Source organism: Mesoplodon mirus (genome assembly GCF_964341445.2).
Source record: "Mesoplodon mirus genome assembly, chromosome: 7".
NCBI classification, from domain to species: domain Eukaryota; kingdom Metazoa; phylum Chordata; class Mammalia; order Artiodactyla; family Ziphiidae; genus Mesoplodon; species Mesoplodon mirus.
Window position 1 is genome coordinate 122,716,403 of NC_138983.1, and position 25,889 is coordinate 122,742,291.

The 25,889-nt window shown below is 40.7% G+C and overlaps 1 protein-coding gene across 1 annotated transcript in view; it reads left to right on the forward strand.

Annotated features, from left to right (window-relative positions):
• Positions 1-25,889, forward strand: part of HTR3B (5-hydroxytryptamine receptor 3B) — a gene marked incomplete at both ends in the record, with an annotated part of 40,964 nt that overhangs the window by 7,551 nt on the left and 7,524 nt on the right. The window contains 4 exon segments of the mRNA XM_082627433.1: positions 13,914-13,958; positions 14,279-14,388; positions 15,182-15,351; positions 15,865-16,022. Coding sequence (XP_082483559.1) covers positions 13,914-13,958; positions 14,279-14,388; positions 15,182-15,351; positions 15,865-16,022 — 483 coding nt within the window.

The window sequence follows — 25,889 nt, forward strand, 5'->3', positions numbered from 1 at the left end:
TTTCCTATATTTTCTTTCAGAAGATTTATAGTTTTTAGTTCCTTAGATTTAGTTCTGTGATCTTGAGAATTAATTTTTGTAATGGTGTGAGGCATAGTTCAAAGTTTTTTGCTGTTGTTTTGTGTTTTGTTTTGTTTTGTTTTTGTTTTTGCATTTAGAAAGGATTTTTTCCAACACCATTTTTTCAAAAGTCTTTCCTTTCCCCGTTGAATTGCTTTGATGTCTTGGCTGAAAAGGAAGTTAACTTATAAGTGTCAGACTATCTGTTATCTTGAAATCAGATAGTGTAAGTCCTTGAACTTTGTTCTTCATTTTTAAGATAGTTTGGCTTTTTAGAACCTTTGTACTTCTACATAAATTTTATATTCATTTTGTCACACTTCATTAAAAAAAAAAAACTGCTGGGAGTTTGCTTGGCATGCTGTAGGACCCACAGAGAAATTTAAGGGAGAATTGACATTTACCAATAGTGAGTTTTCCAGTCTTTGAATATGGTATGTCTCTCCATTTATTTGGGTCTTCAGCAGTGTTTTATAATTTTAAATGTAGAAGTTTTATATGTATTTCTGTTAAAGTTATCCCAAAGTATTTTTGATGTGGCTATAAATATTACTTAAAAATTTAAATGTTCCAGTTATTTGTTGTCATTATAAAGAAATAAGATTCATTTTGTATGTTGACTTTGTGTCCTGTAACCTTGCAAGATTCACTTACTAATTCTAGTAGTTTTTCAGATTAATATTTTCTACATATACAATCATTTCATCTGCAAATAGTTTTACTTCTTTCTTTTTTAATCTGTGTGCCCTTTATTCTTCTTGTCTTATTGCATTGCCTAAGACCTCTACTACAGTGTTAATGGAAGTGGTGAGAGCAGACATTTTTATTTGTTTCCATTCTTACAGAAAAATCTTTCACCATTAAGTGTGATGTTAGCTATAGATTTTTCATAGATGATCTTTATCAGATTGAAAAAGTCCCCTCCTATTTTCTATGTGCTGAGAGATATTTTAAAAATCATGAATGATACTAAATTACATCAAAGTTTTTCTCAATTTGAATGATCATATGATTTTTCTGTTTCATGCAGTTAATATGGTAAATTATTTTTGATTGATTTTCAAATGTTAAACCACCCCTGCATTCCTAGAGTAAACTCTACTTGATCTTGATATATTATCCTTTTTATATATTTCTGGATTTGAATTCCTACTTATTGTAGGTTGCATCTATGTTAATGAGGAGTATTGGGCTATAGTTTTATTTCTTGTAAGGTATTTGTCTGGTTTTGGTGTCAGGGTTATGCTGGCCTTATAAAACTAGTTGAAAAGTGTTCCCTCCTCAGTTTCCTGAAGGAATTGTGTAACATGGATAATTTCCTTCCCTAATGTTTGATAAAATTCACCAGTAAAACTATCTGGGACTGGAGTTTTCTTTGTGGGAAGGTATTTAAATATAAATTCAATTTCATTAATATATATAGGAATATTCAAATTTTCTATTTCTTCTTGTGTCCATTTTGGTAATTTGTATTTTTCGAGGAATTTGTCTATTTCATCAAAGTTGCAAATTTATTTGTTCATAATATTCTCTTTTAATTCTTTTAATGTCCAAAGGATCTCCAGTGATACTGCCTCTTTCATTCCTCATATTGGTAATTTGTGTTTTCTCTTATTTTCCCTTGACCAATATTGCCAAATGTTTATCAATTTATTTCTTTAAAGAACCAAATATTGGTTTTGAATTTTCATTATTGTTTTCTATTTCACTGATATCCACTCTTATCTTTATTTCCTTTCTTCTACTTACTGTGTACTTAATTTGTTCTTCTTTATCTTGTTTCCTAAAGTGGAAAGTTATATCATTGATTTTAAACCTTTTTTCTTTTATAATTTTAGCATTTAAAGTTATAAGTTTTCCCCCAAGCACTAATTTAACTGCATCCTATGAAATTTTGATGCATTTTACAATTTGAGGTATAAATTATATAGACTGAAACTCATCTTTTAAAAAAAGATTTATTTATTATTTATTTTATTTATTTTTGGCTGCATCAGGTCTTAGTTGTGGCATGCAGGATCTTCATAGAGGCATGCAGGAACTTTTGTTGCAGTGTGTGGGCTTCTCTCTAGTTGTGGCATGTGGGTTTTCACTTCTCTAGTTGTGCTGCGTGGGCTCCAGGGTGCCTGGGCTCTGTAGTTGTGGTGCATGGTCTTAGTTACCCCGCGGCATGTGGGGTTTTAGTTCCCTGACCAGGGACCAAACCTGCATCTCCTGCAATGTAAGGGGGATTCTTTACTCCTGTACCACCAGGGAAGTCCCTGAAACTCATCTGTTTTAAGACAGTCCCCTCCCCCTAGCCCCAGTCTCTGGCAACCACAGATTTTCTTTTTTCTCCCTATAGTTTTGCCTTTCTAGAATGTCATATAAATGGAATCATATTGTATTTTATTCTTTGTTTTTGGCTTCTTTCACTTAGAATAATGCCTTTGAGAGCTATCAGTGTTGTGTTGTTGCGTATATCAGTAGTAGTATTCTATTGTACAAATGTACTGCAATTTGTTTACTTATTTACCAGTTGGACATGTGATGTGGGTTGTTTCCAACTTGGAGCAATTATGAATAAAGTCACTATAAACATTCGCATATGTTTTCACTTCTGTTGGATAAATACTTAGGTGTGGGATTGCTGTGTTGTATAAGTCTATGTTTAACTTTATAAGAAACTGCTAAACTGTTTTCCAAAGTGGCTGTGTTATTTTGCATTCCACCTGCAATGTCTGAGAGTTTCAGTTCCTCCACATGACTGCCAACATTTGATATTGTCAATCTCTTTAAATTTTAACCATTCTAGTAGATTTGTCACCACAAAGTAAATTTGTGATATCTCGATGTGGTTTTAAACTTTCATTTCACTAAAAACTAATGATGTTGAACATCTTTCCATGAGCTTACTTGTCAACTGTATATCTTTTAAAATAGAGTATTCACTCAAATCTTTTACTTTTTAAAAAATAGTGTTGTTTATTACCTTATTATTGAGTTACAGAAGTTCTTTATATAGTTTTGGTCTATTTTTGGATTCTATTCTGTCCAACTAATCAATATATTTCTCCTTACACCAATACACTGTCAATTACTGTGCATTACAGAAGTCTTGAAATCAGATAGTGTGAGTCTTCCAAACATATTCCTCTGTTTTAAAATTGTTTTGACTCTTCTAGGCACTTTGCATTTCCATATAAACTTAAGAAAATTCATCAATTTCTATTTTAAAGACTATCAGATTTTTGCTGAGATTGCATTAAATCTATAGATCAATTTAAGGAGAATCAACATCTTAACAATAAGCTTCCAATCCATGACAATAGTGTATCTCTCCATTTGTTTAGTTCTTTAACTTCTTTGCATAATGTTTAGTGTTTTTCAGTGTTCTGCACATATCTGGTTAAATTTATCCCTAAGTATTTCACATTTTTGATGCTATTATAAATGATATTTTTTGATAAGAAAGAATTAAAATTTTAATAATATAAATGTATTTTTATTTTGGGTCTCTGTTACTTGCTAGCATACAAAAATATAACTGATTTGTATATATTGGCCTTGATCTTGTGACCCTGCCATCTCATTAATTTTTGAGTCTTCTTTGTAGATTCTTCCAAATTTTCTCTGTAGAAGATCATGTTGTCTGCGAATAATGAAAGCTGTATATCTTTCTTTCCAATCTTTATAGCTTTTCTTTCCTTTTATTACCTACCGCCCTGACTCGAACCTCTAGTGCAATGTTGAATAGAAGGGTGCATTCTTTTATAAATGTAAATTCAATAAATGTGTTTATAGTATTGTTAAAATCTCCTATAACAATTTTATTGTCCAGTTGTTCTATTAATTTCATAGAGAGGGGTATAACAATCCCCAATTATAATTGTGGTTTGTCTATTTCTCTGCCCTGTTATTAGATGCATATGCATTTAAGATTGTATGTCTTCTTAACAAACAGAACCTTTTACCATTATAAAATACCCTTCTTTATCTCTGGTAATATTCTTTTTCTTGAAGTTTTTTTCTTGCTTACTTTTTGCATGGTATGTATTTTGCCATCTTTTTATTTTCAATTTCTGTGGTACTCAAAGTAATCTCTTAGACAGAGCATATAGTTTGGTCTTTCATTTTGTTAAACTTTTTATTTTGAAATAACTATAAATTTACAGGGAGTTGCTAATAAATTTATAGGGAGGTTCTGTGCACCCTTCCCCCATTGCCCCCCAATGTTAACATCTTGCATAAATACAGTACAGTATCAGTACTAGAAAATGGACTTTGGTGCTTATTCAAATTTCTCCAGTGCATGTGTGTGTATGTTTCTCTATAATTTTATCATATGTGTAGCTTTGTGTAACCACCACTACCACCACATCAAGCTACACAATCATCATCACAGGGCTCCCTGGTACTGTTCCTTTACAGCCACAATCCTTTCTCCCCTCTAACCCTTAGCCCCTGGCAACCAATAAATCCCTTCTCTATCTTTATAATTCTGTTATCTCAAGAATTTTATATAAATGGAATCATGTAGTATCTTACCTTTGAGGTTGGCTTCTTTCATTCAGTGTGATTCCCTTCAGGTTCATCCAAGTTGTTGTGTGTATCAATAGTTCACTCTTCTTTGTTGCTGAGTAGTATTCGAGGGTATTGCTATTTTAACCTGTCAATCTATGCATTTTAATGGAAGTGTTTTGTCCATTTACCAATACCATCTTGCTATGTGTTTTCTAGCTGTCTCATCTGTTTTCTGTTTTCTGCTCTTCTTATCCTGCCTTATTTTGGATAAATTAAATATTTTTTAATATTTGATTTTAGTTCCTCTAAAATAAAATTAGCTTTTTTGCAATCCCTCTGTGTATTGTTTTTAGATGTTATTTTAGGGATTTCCATACCCATCATTAACTTAATACAATGTACTTAGAATTAACATTATTACGCTTCATATAAAATGTACAAATCTTACAACAGTAAAATTCTATTTACCTGTTCCCCTTACATTTACATATATAATATGCCCTACAATACAATGTTATCTTACTGTACTTAAAAAAATAATTCAATAATTTCTCTTTATCTTAGTGGAGGTGCTTCTCTATGTTAATATCTTAGTGCTGCACTATGAATCATAGACTCTGATTTTTTGACTGAGACTCAGGTATTGAAATTGATGAAAAATACTTTAAAACTGAAAGTATAAATTTTCTGTTATAACACGGTTTAAATTATTTTTTATCTAATGAAGTTATTTTAGCATAATTTTCCTCGAGCTTAGATAAACCCCTACTCATTATGTCTTCATAAGCATGTATATTTATTTATTTATTTTTAACATCTTTATTGGAGTATAATTGCTTTACAATGGTGCGTTCGTTTCTGCTGTATAACAAAGTGAATCAGCTATACATATACATACATCCCCATATCTCCTCCCTCTTGCATCTCCCTCCCACCCTCCCTATCGTACCCCTCTAGGTGGACACAAAGCACGGAGATGATCTCCCTGTGCTATGCGGCCATATGTAGGTACATTTAAATGAAACACAAAAAATCCTCCTTTTAACACACAATTTCACTTTTCTCAGCTTTATTTTCCCACTCACACTAGTAAAAGTACTATATCTAAGATCCTAGAAAATACTGTTCAATTAAATGCCAGAAAACACCCACCCTTACTCTCCAAAAGACCTAGTCTTACACAAACCTTCAGTAGAAAACTCCTTTAAATGTCTTTTCTATTTGGATGTTGAACGAGAATTTTGGAGACAATTTTCTGGGGCTGCATCTTCACTTACTTAAGAGATATTAGTCCTTGCTATTTAGTTGTCAGTGGGTTATTACATCTATATTGTTTATCGGACATTGTCCAATGGGAAAAGCTTGATTTGAATAAAGACATGATATGAACTATGTTATATGAAACTCCAGGGAAGAGATAGAATCAGCCTTGAGTTAAGAGCTGAAGACAGATTTCTAGGTCTCTCCTCATTCTTGTACTTTCTGACTTCATATTGGTGAAAGTGAAGTAGAATTGCTCAGGCTTTCCTTTAGAGGCTTATTTGGAGATAAAGAAAAGGAATAAAGTCTTTATATTACTAATTCCCTTGGAACAACTGCATCAAATTGAAAGTTTTAATCTAACTCTTTCTTCTTACCCCAATAAAAGAAAATAAAATTATATCCCTTATGGTGGGTAAGGAGAACACCATTATTTTTTCAAAGATATGATTTTCTCCGTTGTTGTGAAATATACTAATTTTTTACAAGAATATGTTAGACATATTTTATTGGATATGGAAAACTTGCCTTCAGAAATATGGAAAATTCTTATATTCCATCCCTCTAATTTTATCCCTATCTACTGTCTTAACTTTATCTTCTACATGTACTCAATGCTACAGTGAACCTGAACTTTTTGTTTCCTGCCTATATGCTGTTAATTCTGCTATTTCCTCCACTGAATGTGTTTTCCTCTTCATTTGCCATCTATCAAATATTATAGTCCTCAAATCTAGCTCCTAAGAGAAATTTTCCTCAATTCTCCAAACTGACAGCAATGTCTCCCTCTTTTGAATCCAACGAAGTATGTATATTTCTTAATGCCCATAGTTAATTGTTAAAATGTCACATACACTAATGGCTACTTGAGGGAAGGATTTTCTAACTCATAGTCCTATTTCCCACAATATGCAGCATAGTATATCTTACTTCAAAGCTACTGGGTAGATATTTGTCTAACCAATTAATTAAGATATGTGAGTACAATTCTAGGGTTGTCTTTATGAATGACTCAGTCTAATATACTTTGCAAATGTCTCTATTACATTCAGGTGGGCTGTTCCTAAAGTTTGTTCCAGAGGCAGGGCTGGTTTGAAGGACTTGATGAAAATCGCTCACAAATTCTGCTCAGACAAGGACACTCCCAATGTGAATAGATAACTTGTTGGATGCATCTACCAGCAGCTGAACCGCTGGCAACTTTTGTTTGGAGTGAAGAGCTTTCAGCCCAGCTTTCATCAGTGCACCTCCCTTCCATTATGTTTTGCCTCCTGTTCTGTTTACATGAAAGACTACAGTCTTGTCTTAGAATTTCTGGGTATTATGTGTACCTTAGGGAAACCTGATTACAGAGATAATCTACTAACAGGGAAGAGTTTCCATTTGTTTCTATTGAGTTTTGTCAATTCTGAATCCAAGATTCCTTTGTATTCCAGTCCATTGACTAGAGCCTCCCAGCCAGACGTTGAGGCATCTGTTTCTATAGTCTTTGGAACTGGGAAAGATAAATAAGAATGTGCGGGAATTATCTGTATATTTGCTAACCACCAATTTAGATCTAAATAGACTCCCTCTGTTAGGAAGACTAATGAATTCCAATTCTCTGAAATATCCTTTGCTTTTAACAAGCAAGATGGAAGGCATCTAAAGAAAAAAATAAAAGAAAGAGATGCACAGAGGGAAAAGCTGTGAATAATGCCACCAGAGAACCAATTATGTTCACCAGCTGGCATTGAGAAACTTGTTTCCCTTGACAAAAAAAAAAAAGACTTCAGTTTTAGCCTCAAACTTCTTTTTGACGTTGTGTTCTTTAGGGCTGAATGACAAATCCTCCCAGACACCCACGTAAGATATTAGGAAAAAAATTCTTAACATTATTGTTACGTGTAACATGACAAAGAGCTTGGCAGGAAGAGAAAAACAAGCGAAGGCATCAACATGGCAGTTAATAAGAACCAACTAGATAAAATGACAGTGAAAATGAAACATTAATACGTAGAGACCTTCCTCCCCAGCCACATGACTGAGTCAACGAGTTATGTTCACAACTTGACATGACAGTGATAAAGAAACTGGTTGGGACATTTCATAGATGTAAAAGTATATTTGTTATGAAGGAGTAGCTAAAAGCTATATTTCTCAGTAATAGAAACAACATTTTGTACTTTTTCCCCTGTTAAGGGGGGACCCTCTTTGATTGCAGCTAAGCCTAGAACTGTGCCTTTTGTGTGTTAGTGGGTGAGATATGATCTATTTCAGGCTCTCTCAGCCAGTAAAACTTGGAAGAAAGTGGTGTCACCCAATCTTGGGCTCTCAGTAGAGGTCTTTTTTTAACTGCCCTGAGCCCCTCAGAGCCAATCTTGGCTGGGAGTCCTCTCTGTACCTCCTCCAAGCTGTTTCTTGGGGAAATACTTGTGAATTCAGTGTTTTCATTTTGTACAGTCAGTCCTCCATATCCGTTTTGTATTTGCAGATTGAACCAACTGTGCCTCGAAAATATATTTTAAAAAAAATTCCAGAGACTTCCCTGGTGGCTCAGTGGTTAAGAATCCGCCAGCCAATGCAGGGGACAAGGGTTCGATCCCTGGTCCGGGAAGATTCCACATGCTGCAGAGCAACTAAGCCCGTGTGCTGCAACTATTGAGCCCATGTGCCACAGTTACTGAAGCCCACATGCCTAGAGCCCGCGGTCTGCAACAAGAAAAGCCACTGCAATGAGAAGCCTGGGCACCACAACAAAGAGTAGCCCCTGCTCTCTGCAACTAGAGAAAGCCCGCACGCAGCAACAAAGACCCAAGGCAGCCAAAAATAAATAAATAAAATAAATAAATTTATTTTTAAAAATTCCAGAAAGTTCCAAAAAGCAAAACTTGAATTTACCATGCTTCAACAACTATTTATGTAGCATTTCATTGTATTGGGTATTATGAGTAATCTAGAGATGATTTAAAGTATACTGGAGGATGTGTGTAGGTTATATGCAAGTACTTCTCCATTTTATACATAAGGGTCTTGAGCATCTATAGATTTTGGTATCTGAGGGGGTTCTGGAGCCAATCCCGCATGCATACTGAGGGACAACTGTATACCATTTTAAAACCTGCCTTTCTCAAGTATCTATTTGAAGTTCATAGAAATCTGCAGAGCAAGTTCACTCAGGCTAACCTTTGCTGAACCACTGAAGTAGAGTCCCTCTGTATCTGTGCACAATCCCTTTTTTCTCAAGGTACCTAGAAATGTTTATTCAATAGCAACTTGCTTTTTTGATTGCAAAAAGGGGGAACTTTAAAAAGTGTATTGTTTCTCTTTCAAATGATGCCATCCTGTGTACACCTGTATAGTCTGAGCACTACACAATTCCAGGTGCACCCCCCGCAAGAAGTAAATATCAATGGCTCCTCCCTACCCCCCACCCAACCTGGATTGAAGAGAGTGATAGTCTTGACCCTATGCACAAAGATTATATATTTTTGATGTGATTGGATAACTGACTGGATAATTAATTTAATATACTTTGTTCTGGGGAGGAAAATGGAGCTGTTATTGCTTTCATGCCATAACTCCCCAATTCTATTATTTTACTGAAATTGGTATTACACTTAATATTACAGAAATACAAATGTTATTTAAATGACTCCTTAGCTTTGAACCAAAATCAGTAAGGAAGTGTTTTACACATTTTATTTCACATGTTTTCATCTTGGATTTTTCATGCCTCTTATTCTCTTTGAAGGATACAATTGGAAAGGAATGGTTTCATCAGTAGTTTGTACCAGCCTTCTTACTTATACATTCCCTGAAACATCTTCAAAAATGGTTTCCTGGGACTACCCTGGCAGTCCAATTTTTAAGCTTCCATGCTTCCACTACTGGGGGCACGGGTTCGATCCCCAATCAGGGGAATAAAATCCCGCAGGCCACACGGCGTGGCCAAAAAATAATGATTTTCTTTTTCTTTATTAATACATTTTTTAAATGGCAGCTCTATTGAGATATAACACAACCACAAAACTCATCCATTTAAAGTGTATAATTCAGGGCTTCCCTGGTGGCGCAGTTGTTGAGAGTCCGCCTGCCGATGCAGGGGACACGGGTTCGTGCCCCGGTCCGGGAAGATCCCACATGCTGCGGAGCGGCTGGGCCCATGAGCCATGGCCGCTGAGCCTGCGCGTCCGGAGCCTGTGCTCCACAACGGGAGAGGCCACAACAGTGAGAGGCCCACGTACCGCAAAAAACAAAACAAATAAAGTGTATAATTCAGTGGTTGCAGTATATTCACAGAGCTGTGCAACCATCACCACTATCTAATTTCAGAGCATTTCATCACTTCCAAAGATTTCATACCATTAGCAGCCGCATCCTGCACCCCACCCCCACTGGCCCTAGGCAAACACTAATCTACTTTTTAAGTTTTCTTTAGATGTGGACCATTTTTTAAAAAGTCTTCATTGAATTTGTCACAATATTGCTTCTGTTCTATGTTTTGTAGTTTTTTTATTTTTGGCTGCAAGGCATGTGGGATCTTAGCTGCCCAACCAGGGATCAGACCTTCACTCCCTGCATTGGAAAGTGAAGTCTTAACCACTGGACTGCCAGGGAAGTCCCACTAATCTACTTTTTATCTCTATAGATTTGCCTATTCCAGACATTTCATATAAATGGTATCATACAATAAATGGCCTCTTGTGATTGAATTCTTTCATTTAGCGTAATGTCTTCAAGTTTCATCCATGTTGCAGCATGTATGAACTTGCTACTTTTTAGTGCTGAAAAATATTCTATTGAATGGATATGTACCACATTTTGTTTATCCATTCATCAGTTGATGGACATTGGGTTATTTCTACTTTTTGGCTGCTATGAACAGTCCTGTACAAGTTTGCTTTTTTTCCTGTACACACTGTGTGTGTGTGTGTACTTCTGTTTTCAAGAGTCTTGGTTATTCACTTAGGAGTGCAGTTGCTAGGTCCTATGGTAACTCTATATTTAACATTCTGAGGAACTACCATACTGTTTTGCAAAGTGGCTGCACCATTTTATAATCCCACTAGTAATGTAGGGGAGCTCTAATTTTTCTACATTTTCCCAACACTTATTTTCTGTCTTTTTAATTTTATCCATCCTAGTGGGGTGAAGTGGTATCTCATTGTGGTTTTGATTTGCATTTCCCTAATAACTAATGATGTCGAGCATCTTTTCAAGTGTTAAATGGCCACATTTATATATCTCCCTTGGAGAAATATCTATTCAAGTCCTTTGCTTATTTTAAAATTATTAATTTTGCTTGTGGTAAACTACACATAATTTAAAATTTCCATCTTAACCTTTTTTAAGTGTACAGTTCAATGGCATTAAGTACATGCTCATTGTTGTACAAACATCACCACTGTCCATCTCCAGAACTCTTCATCTTCCAAAACTGAAACCCTGCAGTCATTAAACACCAGCTCCCCATTTCCCATTCCCCAGCCCCTGGCAACCATCATTCTACTTTCTGTCTCTATGAATTTGACTAGTCTAGGTACTTAGACTATATATAGTGGAATCATAAAATATTTGTCCTTTTTTTTTTTTTTTGGCGGTACACTGGCCTCTCACTGTTGTGGCCTCTCCCGTTGCGGAGCACAGGCTCCGGACGCACAGGCCCAGTGGCCATGGCTCACAGGCCCAGCCACTCCATGGCATGTGGGATCTTCCCAGACCGGGGCACGAACCCGTGTCCCCTGCATCAGCAGGTGGACTCTCAACCACTGCGCCACCAGGGAAGCCCTATTTGTCCTTTTGTGACTGGCTTATTTGTGACTTTGCATAGTGTCTTCAAGGTTCATCCATGTTGTAGCATGTGTCAGAATTTCCTTCCTTTTAAAGACTAAATAATATTACATTGCATATATAATACCACATTTTGTTCATCCATTCATCCACTGAGGGACACTTGGGTTGCTTCCACCCCTTGGCTATTGTGAATAATGAACATGGATGTACAAATATCTGTCCAAGTCCCTGCTTTCAATTCTTTTGGGTAAATGCCAAGGAGAGGAATTTTTGGACCATGTAGTAATTCTATTTTTAAGTTTTTAGGAACTGCCATACTGTTTTCCATAGCAGCTGCACCATTTTACATTCCCAACAATAGTGCACAAGAATTCCAATTATCCTCACCAACACTTATTTTCTGCTTTAAAAAAAAATAGTAGCCATCCTAATGAGAGTGAAATGGTATTTCATTGTGGTTTTGGTTTATATTTCCCTAATGATTAGAGATTACATCAGCCAGCTCCGACTGCCATAACAAATACCATAGACTGGGTGGCTTAAACAACAGAAATTTATTTCTCACAGTTCTGGAGGCTGGGCAGTTCAAGATCAAAGTTCCAGCCAATTTGGTTCCTAGTAAGAGCTCTCCTCCTGGCTTGCAGATGGCTGCCTTCTCACTGTGTCCTCACAGGGAGGAGAAAGAGAGATCATTCTCTCTTCCTCTCTTTCTAAGGTCACCAATCCTATTGGATGATAGCCCCACCCTTTTGACCTCATTTAACCTTAATTATCTCCTAAAAGTCGTATCTCCAAATACAGTCACATATGAATTTTGGAAGAACACAGTTTGGTCCATAACTGTGATGTTGAGCATATTTTCATGTATTTATTGGCCATTTGTATATCTACTTTGGACAAATGTGCATCCAAGTCTTTTGTCCACTCTTAAATAAGGATATTGGTTTTGTTTTGAGTTGTAGAAGTTCTTTAATATTCAGGATAATAACCCTTTATCAGATATAGGATCCACAAATGTTTTCTTCCATTCCATGAGTTGCCTTCTCACTCTGTTGACTGTGTCTTTTTTTTTTTTTTTGCGGTATGTGGGCCTCTCATTGTTGTGGCCTCTCCCATTGTGGAGCACAGGCTCCGGACACGCAGGCTCAGCGGCCATGGCTCATGGGCCCAGCCGCTCCACGGCATGTGGGATCTTCCCGGACCGGGGCACGAACCCGTGTCCCCTGCATCGGCAGGCGGACTCTCAACCACTGCACCACCAGGGAAGCCCTGGCTGTGTCCTTTGATGCTCATTTTTAAATTGGGTTATTTATCTTTTTATCGTTGAGTTGTAAGAGTTCTTTATATATTCTGGATACAAGCCCCTTACTAGGTCTATGATTTGCAAATATTTTCTCCCATACTGTGGGTTGTCATTTGACTTCCTGATGATGTCCTTTCACACACAAGAGTTTTAACTTGTGATGAAGCCCCATTTACTTTTTCTTTTGCTGCTTGTGCTTGTGGTGTCATATCTAAGAAATTATTGCCTAATTCAAAGTCATGACGTTTACTCCTATGTTTTGTCCTAAGAGTTTTATAGTTTTAGCTCTTACATTTTGGTTTATGATCCATTTTGAGTTAATGCTTGTATATGGTATGAGATATTCCTTTTCTTTTGATCCCTAAGAACACAATCATTTTAGCATGTTTTTACTAGATTCAATATGAAAAAAAATTAGTAAAGTGGGTTTTTTTGTTTGTTTGGGGAGATCTTTTTTTTTTAATCACTGACTCATTACAGACGTGGGAAGCCACATCTATTTATATCACCAAAAATATACCTCACTTGGATTAAGCTCATTCAGTCTGTTTTATAAGCAGAGAAATCCAAGCATAAGGTAACAACAGGAATGGCTGCCAATGGCAGTTGTGATAACACTCATTGAAAGATTATGAATAACATCTTGATTACAAATAAAAGCGTGGTCTCATCTTTTTAGTCCAAAATTGGCTACGACTACATATCATCTTTTAGTCTGATTAATGGCAGAGTAACAATTAGAGTAGGAAAGAGATTAGCAAATCATTTAAGATGTCAAGTGCAGTTAGTGTGTCATTTTATCATAGATAATATAGTAAAGCTCATAGCAACAGGTGTATGTAACAAATAAGAACTGAAAATACTCAGATATTGAAGAGCCAAGTTAATGTTTCTAAAATGAGCATTATTTCATTGGATTTGATTTTCTTCCTCTGAATTGTCATACTGTTGAATTGGGCTTTGACTTAGTGACACTCTAAGATTTGGTGTGGATGTTCTTTTTGCTTTGCAGGATGCACAGAATCAAAAATTAAAGACAAGTGTATGGTACCGTGAGGTAAAAGATTATGTTTTCTTCCATGCATGCTGGACTCCTGAATTCGATCTGTTGCAAGATGTAATTATTCGAAGAACTAGATACTATCTTGTGTTTCTAGTTCTTTATGTCTGCAGCAGACCTGATTTATTAGAATCTGAGTAAGATACATGGCTGTGGTTTCTGGTTGGGGCAACCCTCTTTAGGAGTTGAATGGAAAGTCTTCTTCCCTGACAGATAGAACCAATGGGCTGATCAGTTGAGTTATTCATCCGAATCCCTCTCCAGTTCTTTGATGAGATTGACATTGCCCCTTTGTGATGTTTCCTTTTTGGCTACAGGTTTGGGATGATGAGTTTTTATCCTGGAACTCCAGCATGTTTGATGAGATTAGAGAGATCTCCTTACCCCTAAGTGCCGTCTGGGCTCCTGATATCATCATAAATGAGTTGTAAGTGTGCTGGGGTGTGTTTCTGTGGGGTTTAGACTGCTTAGAATATTCAGGCTGGTTGCTGCTTCCTTTAAGTCATTGTTACTATTTTTTGTTTCTCAACTTGAAGAAGAGCATACTGTTGGGAATATTCAGGTTAGAAGTACCATGAGTTGACGTCATTTAAGATACAGATTTGATTGCTAATGCTTGATGTTACTCATGGATTATGTCTGTGTGTGTGTGTGTGTGTGTGTGTGTGTTTGTTTTATACATTTACTTATTTATTTATATTTTTTATTTTTGGCTGCATTGGGTCTTTGTTGTTGCGCGTGGGCTTTCTCTAGTTGAGGGGAGCGGGGGCTACTCTTCGTTGCGGTGCATGAGCTTCTCTCATTGCAGTGGCTTCTCTTGTTGCAGAGCACGGGCTCTAGGCATGCGGGCTTCTGTAGTTGTGGCATGCAGGCTCAGTAGTTGTGGCGCACAGGCTTAGTTGCTCCACAGCATGTGGGATCTTCCCGGACCAGGGCTCGAACCCGTGTGCCCTGCATTGGCAGACGGATTCTTAACAACTGCACCACCAGGGAAGTCCTGTGTCTGTGTTTTAACATTAGCAAGTGAGTTGATTTATAAGGCTGTCATTGCTGAACCCACCTTTGCCAGGGTGGCTATCTCATGTAAAGTGTGATTCTGTCTTTGCACTTCTAGGCTAGTCTTGGGTGTTACGGTCACTATCATCTCATAATCAGTTCTGCTTGTGTATTGGAATGACTAAAGCCCTTTCTGTAACAAAGATCTTTTGTGTTTCATATAGTGTGGACATTGAAAGATCACCTGATCTTCCCTATGTTTACGTGAACTCATCTGGGACCATTAAGCACTCTAAGCCCATCCAACTAGTCACTGCATGCAGTTTAGAGACATACGCTTTTCCATTCGATATCCAGAATTGCAGCCTAACCTTCAATAGCATTCTGCACACAGGTAAGCCATGAGAGGTGTAGCCTGCTAGTGGGCAAACACACTTGTGCTGGGTTGGCACACATAGGTGAAATTATTATATTATGCTGTCCCTCAGGTCTATTTTATTCTTGCACATAATTGACTTTTTATAAATCTAAATCTCTTCTTGCAGTTATTTGGCTCCCACTGTAATTCAGACTAAGTACAGTATTGTGCCCAGAGATATTGCCCTTTGCTGCTGTTGGTTTGAAAATACAATATTAGGCCTCTACTGCCATTGAGAATGTTATAGAAGTCTCATTGTATAGACAATGGAGTACAAACCCTCAGTTCATAGCTGCTTTTTTTCATGACCAGAAAGTTTTTATCCCCCATCCCTACCCCTAATTCAAAATGGTATATTGAACCCCATCTCCATAAGGCTGTCCATGCAGGGACAGGAGTAAAAAGGAAGGATTTGAATTGCGAGTTGGAAAAGTGGTTTAATATTGGTGCCTCTCTCCATGGGAAGTCAACTGTTTCTGTTGTTTTCAGTGGAAGATGTAGACCTGGCCTTCCTGAGAAGCAGAGAAGACATTACACATGACCAAAAAGCATTTTTGAATGACAGTGAGTGGGAACTTCCTTCTGTGTCCTCAATGTACAACATCCTGCAGAGCAGCGCTGGAGATTTTGCACAGATTCAGTTGAATGTAAGTCCTCCCCCTTCCTGTCCCTGTTGCCCACTTCTCTGCAGTCTTTCACCTTCTCTATTGGGCTGAGGAGTCTCTCTCCTGCATCTTCTCATTCGTTACCACCTAAGTACAGGAGATTCCAATGGTTCCAACATCCACTTGCATTTTGGCATTTCAGAGACCAGAGATTCAGCCATAGATCCTGGACTCCTGCTGTAGCTATTCCATATGTGAATATAAAGAGAAGGGTTTTCAGACAGAGACCTGAACCAGCCACTACAGCAGGAATCTTCAAGCCTTTCAATACATGTAACATCCTCACTTTTAATTGCTACTGAAAGAGAGAGAAAAAAAAACCCCACAAACAACAGCAACAAAAAATTGGGAGAAGAGTGTCTCTTCAACATGAATGTCCTGTTTGCAATTGAGTAAATTATTAATTAATCCCAGACTCAAATGCATAAAATTATCATATTATTAACTTGAGTATCTTGAGGGATTAGCTAACAAATCATCTGCAGGATCCACAGAGACCACTGGTGGTTTCCGGATCAGAGAGAACTACTCTAGAACGACGTGATAAGAACAGGAATTTCTCAGATGTGCCACCGGGAATGCCCTTGGCTGCACTGTTCCTGGGGAAATTTGTCCAGCAGACACCTGGGAGGCAGTTGGAGCAGGACAGTGAAGGCTGATACTTTGCAGCAAGTTTCTGCAGCCGGCAGACTTGTCATTAGTATTCAGGACTGCTTTTCTGCACAAAGTCAGATGGTGGTGGGACCTGGGGGCAGTGGGAGGGTCTTTCATGCCAGGTAATCTGATTGAAAAGTAGAGACTACAGACAGGTCAGGATTGCACAGATGAATTCACACAGATGAAGTCTCCTGAAAACAAACCTTTTGAATAGGAAGGAAAAGTCAGACTAGACTAAGGTGCTATGGTTACAATGGATAATCATATGCTAAGGGGAGTGGTGGGGATGAAATAAGCGATTATTAAGGGCACAGAAGTCCTCCATCGGTTAAAAGGTGTGGTATGCAGCTTTCTAGCAATGCTCTTGTTAAATCAGGGCCTCTTAGACACAGCTGTGATTTGAACCTGACTAATGTATAACGCCGGGCACGAGCTAATCCCAATTCATACCTTCCTTGAGGTAGGGCTTGGGTTCTTGCCTATCCTGCTTGGTTTTTATTAAAGCTTTCATTGTGGCTTGTTTGTCCACTTTTTTACCAAGAGAAAGGGAGGGGAAAAAGAAAGCTTTTTTAATTTCAATGAGTTTCTTGGCTAAGAGTAAACACCTCATTAATTTTAAAGATATCAGCCTGCAAACATTATTAATGCAGCCCGAATAATGGAGAGCATTAAAGGGAAATGTGAGGGTGTAGCACATGCAAGGTGGAACACAGTCACCTATCAAGCACTCTGGAGAACGCTGCACACACCATTACCTACACTGCACGGAGGAGACAAAGATGGGAGACAGGGCAGGTAAACAGGAGTGTGTGTTCCCACACGCACAAACTCATTCTCTCCATAGAGCAGCCATTATTTGTAGTTACATGTCACCCTTTACCCTAAATATTAATTGCCTTCTCAACAGTGGCAAGAGGTTTTCTTTTTTTACTTTATTTATTTATTTGTTTGTTTGTTTGTTTTTGGCTGTGTTGGGTCTTCGTTGCTGTGCGCAGGCTCTTCTCTAGTTGCATCGAGTGAAGGCTACTCTTTGTTGCTGCACATGGGCTTCTCATTGTGGTGGCTTCTCTTGTTGCGGAGCACGGGCTCTAGGTGTGCGGGCTTCAGTAGTTGTGGCACATGGGCTCAGTAGTTGTAGCTCGTGCACGGGCTTAGTTGCTCCGCAGCATGTGGGATCTTCCCGGACCAGGGCTCAAACCCATGTCCCCTGCATTGGCAAGCAGATTCTTAACCACTACGCCACCAGGGAAGTCCTGGCAAGAGGTTTGCTATGTCCTAGCTCCATGTTAAATATGATGAACAGAGGTGTAAAAGATTGTTAAAGGGAGGAGACGATCTCCTCCCTGGATCTCAGGGACCAAGGTCCCATTCCTTTGTTGTCTTCACTGCCACCCTTCTTTTCCATTCAGTGTTTACATTGAGTGGGGCTGGAGGGGACATCGATGCGAGATTTCATGCTCTTGGAACTTCTCCCTGGGGACCTTTGCCCTGGGGGTTAAGGTTGGTTATCTAGCAGGCTGGCTTCCACCCTGGCCCTCGGGAACAGAGTAGGGAAAGAATCCTGAGAAGAGCCACAGATCGTGTTTGGTAAGGCAGGGAGCCAGACTCAGGAGCATTCCTGCAACTTTGGAAGACAAAGTAGATTGAATGACTCTCCAGTTCAGTTCTTTGTCCCCCTTGACCTCTTTCAGCCTCCCTGACTCCCTATTCCCACTATGTGCACCGTGTCTGCTCATGTTCTCCTACTCTGTGCCAGACATCCTACTCTGAATTTAGCAATCAAGTCACCCTGGTGTCCTTCAACGACCTTTAGCCAATAATGTGAAATTCAGAGCCCAGTTCCATGCCAACAATGGGCTGCCAGGGTCCTGACAGCAAAGGGCCAGCTCCCTCTTGATCTAATCACCTCCTATGTCCAAGTCCAGGCTAGGTGGGGCAGGCAGGAGGAACAAAGATCTATTCTAAGTATGTCATCAGCCTGGGCCTGATGTACATGCTGCCATTGATACTGAACCAAAGGCTCCGGGTGCCCCATTAGTTACGGCTAACGTGCAATCCTGTCTGCAGCTCCAGGATATGTATTGTTGATCAGAGGACACCGCTGACACTTTGGAGTCAGGCTGCATTCCATAGGGGGCCCAGAGCACAGGCACCTCTGCCTACCAGGATGTCTGTGTGCAGCCTGGCACCCCATCCAGCAGCCATAGGAGGGAAGGTTTCCTCCAATACATTGTCAGAGGTGCTGGTTCCCAGAAACAGCAGGATGAACATTTGATTTCTATATGGTAGTGTTTTGTTTCTTTTTTGTTTGTTAAAGAATGAGGGTAGAAGTGAGAGGCGGTAGAAATAAAATTTGAGAACTCACGCTGGATAGAAAAGGGCGGACCGTTGTGGGAACTAAAGTGAGCCCGACCACAGATGTCCTCTCACTGACTAAATGTTCATGCGGTCAGAATTGGGAGGCCCACAGGGGACTCCTAGAAAAATGCAGAGGGGCATCTGGGAAAGAAAGGCGCCTTGTTTACCCTCATTTTCAGATATAATTTTCCTTTCTAGAGTAGGGTAGATTAATTTCGTTGAGATATCCATTGAATGCAGCTCAGAAACTTGATAGAAGATCCTTCTAAGCTCTATTAGGTCACTCCAGAGAGAGAGAGAAAGAGAGGAGAGAGACAACACACAGATAGATAGATAGATAGATAGATAGATAGATAGATAGATAGAGAAAGAGAGAGAGAGAATTTAGACCCCTAGAAACCTTTCCAGGGTCACTCAAGTAACCCTGGAATCTCGGACTTTCTGCTAATACAACCTGACCCATGGTCTAGATCCAAGAAACTCTCACTCTTGTGCAAGGATCTTACTTAAATGGCCACAACTTTCCTATTCTTTCTGAATTGGGAATGTTAGGAGGGGCTTGGGAGAGGAGGAAAATGGGCTTCTGTATGAAGCTTGAGTCTGGGCGTCAAAATTCCAACTATGTTATAAAGATGGTCATGCAAAATTGAGTACTGGTGAGGTCTACCATCAAGGAGGCAATTAGAGGCTAACCTTGGGGCCTATTCCATCTCCAAGGAGCTCTCCACATACACATTCTGAATTAGATTGATCTCTTTCATTAACATCAATAGGCTCCAAATACCTTTGTGTACTTATTATTACCTGGCTTTAATGGATAATGAAATTGTGGCATAATATTGCTAACACCTGAAGGGTGTCTAATGGAGAATAAGGACTGAAACCAAAGTGCTTTTTCTTCCCCTTCTGTGGAATTTAAAGGCACCAGCTCCTTTAGTCCATTAGAAATGATGGGCTCTAGGTAGGGGCAGTTCTGCAGAGAGTGGTGTCTCACTGAGCTGGTGACATACTGTCCCCTGGCATACAGGGGTCACTGCCTGACATGACCTACCTCTCTAGGTGACCCTCAGAACACTGACCTTAAGACAAGAGCCCCCCTTTGGGCTCACTCCACTCTCCCACCCTACTGGAGCTAAAAGAAGCATTATTAACAGACTCTAATACAGCTCAGTGAACACCTTTTGTGCTCTTATCATGCACCAAGCTCAGTGCTGAGCACTGAGGACACAAGCATGAATAAAACAAGACTCTTGGTTCCTATCAAGGGCCTCAAAATCTACCCAGGGAGACATGGTAACAGTAACCACAAAACCAAGCACTGACTCCAAATCAGGCACTGTTTTAAGAGGTCATACTGTAACCCTCACATCTCCATGAGATGCAGCCTCTAAGGATCCACATTTTTACAAGTGTTTGAATTGGGGTGCAGAGAAGTTAAATATCTTAACCAAAGTTATAGGGTGACTGGTGGAGCCTGGACTTGACTCCAGAAACTATGTGCCTAATCCTATATGATGGTGACACACAACTAAAGATAAGCAGTAATATTCCAGTCCAGTCTGTGGCATCCTTCCACTGTGTGTTACTGGCCAAGTCGCCTGTGTTAGTTTCTTAGGGCTGCTATAACAAAGTACCACTTTAAAACAATAGAAATTTCTTCTCTCACAGTTCTGGAGGTCAGAAATCTGACATCAAGATGTTGGCAGTGTTGGTTCCTTCTGGGCACTCTGAGGGAGAGACTGCTCCATGCCTCTCCCTTAGCTTTTGGTGGTTGCTAGCAATCTTTGGCTTTCCTTGGCTTGTAGACATATTGCTCCAATGCCTGCCTCTATCTTTACATGGCATTATCCTTTGTATGGATACAAAGGATATCCATTTTTTCTTCTTCTTACAAGGACATCAGTCATATTGGGTTAAGGGCCCACCCTATTCCATATGACCTCACCTTAACTAATTTCATCTGCAATGATCCCATTTCCAAATAAGGTCATATCCTGAGCTTCTGGAAGGACACGAATTTTGGGGGACATTATTCAACCCAGTACCATCTGCCACCCTCTGACTCCCCCAAATTCATGTCTGTCCCATGTGCAAAATATAGACGCCCTATCCCAACATCCCCAAATGTCTTAACCCATTCCAGTACTGATTCTAAGACCAGAATATCACCTAAACATAAACTCAGAAAGTCCCAAATCTTGTCATCAAATCAAGTATAGACCCTTGGTATGGTCCATTCTGGGGCAAACTTCGATCTGCAGACTTGTGAAATATCTAACCATCAGAATCTGGTTCGTGATCCCAAAAGATGTGGGTTGGGGGTTTGGGGGGCAAGAGTAGAGACCTGTCCTGTCACCAGGTCTAACTCTATCATTTAGGATAGTGCCTGATACTCCGTTCATGCTCAATTCATGTTTCTTGATTGGGGGAACAAAGGGCTTTGAGGATCAAAGGAGATCACGAAAACAAAACATTTCTGAAAACTGTGGGATAAAATCAGAGTTTCTTTAGGCTGCATTGGGCTTGTAGAGAAAATTAGTCTAGTCCATAGGTAACATTGCCCCCAGATCAACTTAAAGGAAAAGGTGGGTCCTTTGTGCTTGAAGAAAACCAAAACTGTAGGAATTATTTGATCTGTCTTAGGAATTGGAACATCCTTGCTAAAAGGCAGAAAAATGGCTAAGGTAGTTCTGGAAGGTCTATCTAGTTTTACGATTTTACAAGCCAAACATAGACATAGAGCTTTCTGCTTTATGTCACAGCCCAAGCTAATTGTCCACCCCTGTACCTACCTGTTTACTTTCAGCTATTGTTGATAGTCAGTGAGGAGTATCCTCACAACAGGACAGGCTACATGCTTTGTGGGGCCTCCTGCAAAGTGAAAATGCAGGGCCCCTTGTTTAAAAATTATTAAGAATCTCAAAATGGCACAAAGCCAAGCATGGGCCCATCTCAGTGCAGGGCTCCTTGTGACTGCATGAAGCTGGCCTGCCTCTCAGCCTCTTAGCTCTTGCCACACCTCTCCCGTGGCACCTTGGGGAGCATGAGGTTTGGTGAAACTGCACTTTCCTGGGAACCAGGGACCCTAAGGAGCCACACTGCCCATCTTTGGTTCTGTCCCAGATTTCCATTCACTCTCTGCATCATCCTCTGGGTGGAGAAGAGTCATCTCAGCATGTGCTATTTACACAGAAACTTTATTTAAAGAGTACAACAACTAATCTCAATTGTACCCAAGATGCTTGGCAAGGCAAAAGTAAACTGTTTTTTTAAAAAGGGAAAAATCAAGGCATGGAGAGGTTCGATACCATCCAGAATCACTTAAACCAGCACATCAAATTGAGAGGCTTGGAAACTCTGCTGTTCCTTTGACTCTAAGTCTGAGCTCTTTTTGCTTAACCAACATGCCTACTGGTACTTTTCTTTAGGGTGGTATTCTTATTCCTTTCTGTAATATCCACCATGAAGTCTCTGGTGCCGTTCCCACTTCTACCCTCCAGAGACAGCAGTCTTGGTGGCCCCCATCTCCCCATATGGCCAGATCACCAACAGCCCAGGTGGGGCTCACAACACAAGAGCCCCTGTGGACTCTGGCCCCTTGACTCCCTTCCCCCTGCACCTCCTAACCACGGCTATGTCTGTCACAGCACAATGAAGGGAGTAGAAAGGTGCAGGTTGATGACAGGTCATGGTTTTCCTTGTTGACTGCACTTGGGTAAAAATGTATTTTAACCAAGTGATTGCAAAGCAGTGAGTGTCACTCTGGTTTAAATATTTGCAGCCAGTTATGTCTCATGTGAAAGACAATAACCAGACTACAATCCACTGAATGGCTCCGGTCTGCAGAACTCCACTGAGTCAGGACATGCTTCCAGACCCAAAGGCGGGGGAGGCCCTGCTCTCACCAGCAAGGTGACATCTGGTCTCACCCAGCCAGACTCTTCGCCCACCACCTTCTGCTCTTTCCCTGGTCTCTGCCCTGGCTCCCGTCTATGTGATCCTCGTCCAGAGAGGGAGGCAGAGGTGAGAGAGAAGACCCTGAACTCAGCTCAGAGGTCTGATGAGACCAAGAGTAGGCTGTATGGGAAAGAGCACAGGGCTTGGAACCAGAAGATGTGGGAGCACATCCCAGCTCTGCCACTTACTCAGCTTACTTAGGGGGCTGAGCTTTATTTTTAAAGATCTATAAAGTGGGGATGCTCTATTACCTCCCAACAAACTGACAGTGAAGAGTAAATAAATCACATCCTATGTGAAAAAGTGTCTAGCACACTATCTGACACATAGAAATCATTCAGCTGTTTGGTGAATCGGAGAAATGGGAGATTTCAGACATTATTTTTTTTCTAAATCTAACAGCAACATGGCCCAGAACATTCATTTGTTCAGTAAACATTTATCGAATACCCACTGTAAGATAGGTATTATTTCTGGCCCCATGAAGGATTAAAAAATGCCATTTTCACCCTCAAACGGTCATTGCAAAGCAGTAAGTGTCTGATGGGGGAAACAGCCCTGTCATATCATAGTTTCTCTCCAGGAAAGATGAGAATAGATTTTGTGTTAATCACAGACATCTCCTATTCCCATCCCAGAGAAGCTAGGTATAACAAAATGGCAACAGCAATCATTGTAATTTTATGAGTCTTAAATTACCAGCTAAAAAAACTGCTCAGCAGCTCTCTGCCCAGCTGTGCTGCAGGTCCTGCTGGGTATCTGCAGTTGCCCCCACCTCACATCTACTTTTGCTCCTGGAGGCTGGTCTACGGCCTGTAGAGTTGGGACTCCTGGTCATGTTTGGCCAGTAGCGGGCAGGGGAGACAGTGGCAGGAGATTGGAAGGAGGGGGAGAGTGAGTGGGGCATTTATCTCTCCATTTCTCCCCACCCCACGGTGTCTCCGCCAGCTGGCTGTGCTCCTAAGAGGAAGCCACAAGTCCAACCAGCTTTCTGTCCCCTCAAGCTCTAACCACATTCCCGGTCTTTGGTCCTTCAGGCCTAAGGGTAGGAACAGCTGATGCGGTCCCCCGAATCCCTGGGGCACTGTCCTCTCCCTTGTGGTTTCTCTGTGTCCTGCCCACACGTTGTCAAGCTCTCCTCTACTTTCCCAGTGTAACTGTGCTATTTCTTCCTAACCAGACTCTGACAGATACACAGGTACTAAAGTGTGTGCATTCCAGGTAAGAAGAGAGGCTAAACCCAAACCAATACAACATATTGCAAACTAAATGGTTTAAACAGAAAGATTATGGTGTAAAACCTGGTTTTAAAACAGTGTCTCACTCACCAGTTATGGGAATTTGGATAAGTAATTTAATCTCTAGGAACCTCAGTTTCCCGGTTTGTAAAATGGGAATAATAATACCCAGCCCTGTGAGAGAGTGGTAGTGTATATATGGACATATATACAGTACCAAATGTAAAATAGTTAGTGGGAAGCAGCCACATAGCACAGGGAGATCAGCTCGGTGCTATGTGACCAGCTAGAAGGGTGGGATAGGGAGGGTGGGATGGAGGGAGATGCAAGAGGGAAGAGATATGGGGATATATGTATATGTATAGCTGATTCACTTCGTTAAAAAGCAGAAACTAACACACCATGGTAAAGCAATTATACTCCAATAAAATCGTTAAAAAAATAATAATACCCAGCCCTCAGAGTTGTTGTGAGGATTAAATAAGACAAATCATATGAAACACTTATTCCAGTGCCTGGCATAGAGCAAGTGCTAAATAAATGGTAGCTTCTTCTTATAATGATTAATAATATTAATATTAGTTCTCAGACTTCCGGGTAAGATGGCGGAAGAGTAAGACGCGGAGATCACCTTCCTCCCCACGGATACACCAGAAATACAGCTACACGTGGAACAACTCCTACAGAACACCTACTGAACGCGGGCAGAAGACCCCAGACCTCCCAAAAGGCAAGAAACTCCCCACATACCTGGGTAGGGCAAAGCGGAGAGATCCCCGCACAGAGGATCGGTGCCGAGCGGCACTCACCAGCCCGAGAGGCTTGTCTGCTCGCCCGCCGGGGCGGGCAGTGCTGGAAGCTGAGGCTCGGGCTTCGGTCAGAGCGCAGGGAGAGGACTGGGGCTGGTGGCGAGAACTCAGCCTGAAGGGGGCTAATGTGCCACAGCTAGCCGGGAGGGAGTCCGGGAAAACTCTGGAGCAGCCGAAGAGGCAAGAGACTTTTTCTTCCCTCTTGGTTTCCTGGTGCGCGAGGAGAGGGGATTAAGAGCGCTGCTTAAAGGGGCTCCACAGACGGGCGCGAGTCGCGACTGAAAGCGCGGAGCCCAGTGACGGGCGTGGGACGCTGGGGCTGCTGCTGCCGCCGCCAAGAAGCCTGTGTGCGAGCGCAGGTCACTGTCCACACCGCCCTTCCGGGAGCCTGTGCAGCCCGCCACTGCCGGGGTCCCGGGATCCAGGGGCGGCTTCCCTGGGAGAACGCACGGCGCGCCTCGGGCTGGTGCAACGTCACGCCGAACTCTGCCGCTGCAGGCTCGCCCCGCACTCCGTGCCCCTCCCTCCCGCCCGGCCTGAGTGAGCCAGAGTCCCCGAAGAGGCTGCTCCTTTAACCCTGTCCTGTCTGAGCGAAGAACAGATGCCCTCCGGCGACCTACACGCAGAGGCGGGGCCAAATCCAAAGCTGAGACCCAGGAGCTGTGAGAACAAAGAAGAGAAAGGGAAACCTCTCCCAGCAGCCTCAGAAGCAGCGGATTAAAGCTCCACAATCAACTTGATGTACCCTGCATCTGTGGAATACATGAATAGACAACAAATCATCCCAAATTGAGGAGCCAGGAGTCAGTGCTGTGCCTCTGAGGTGGGAG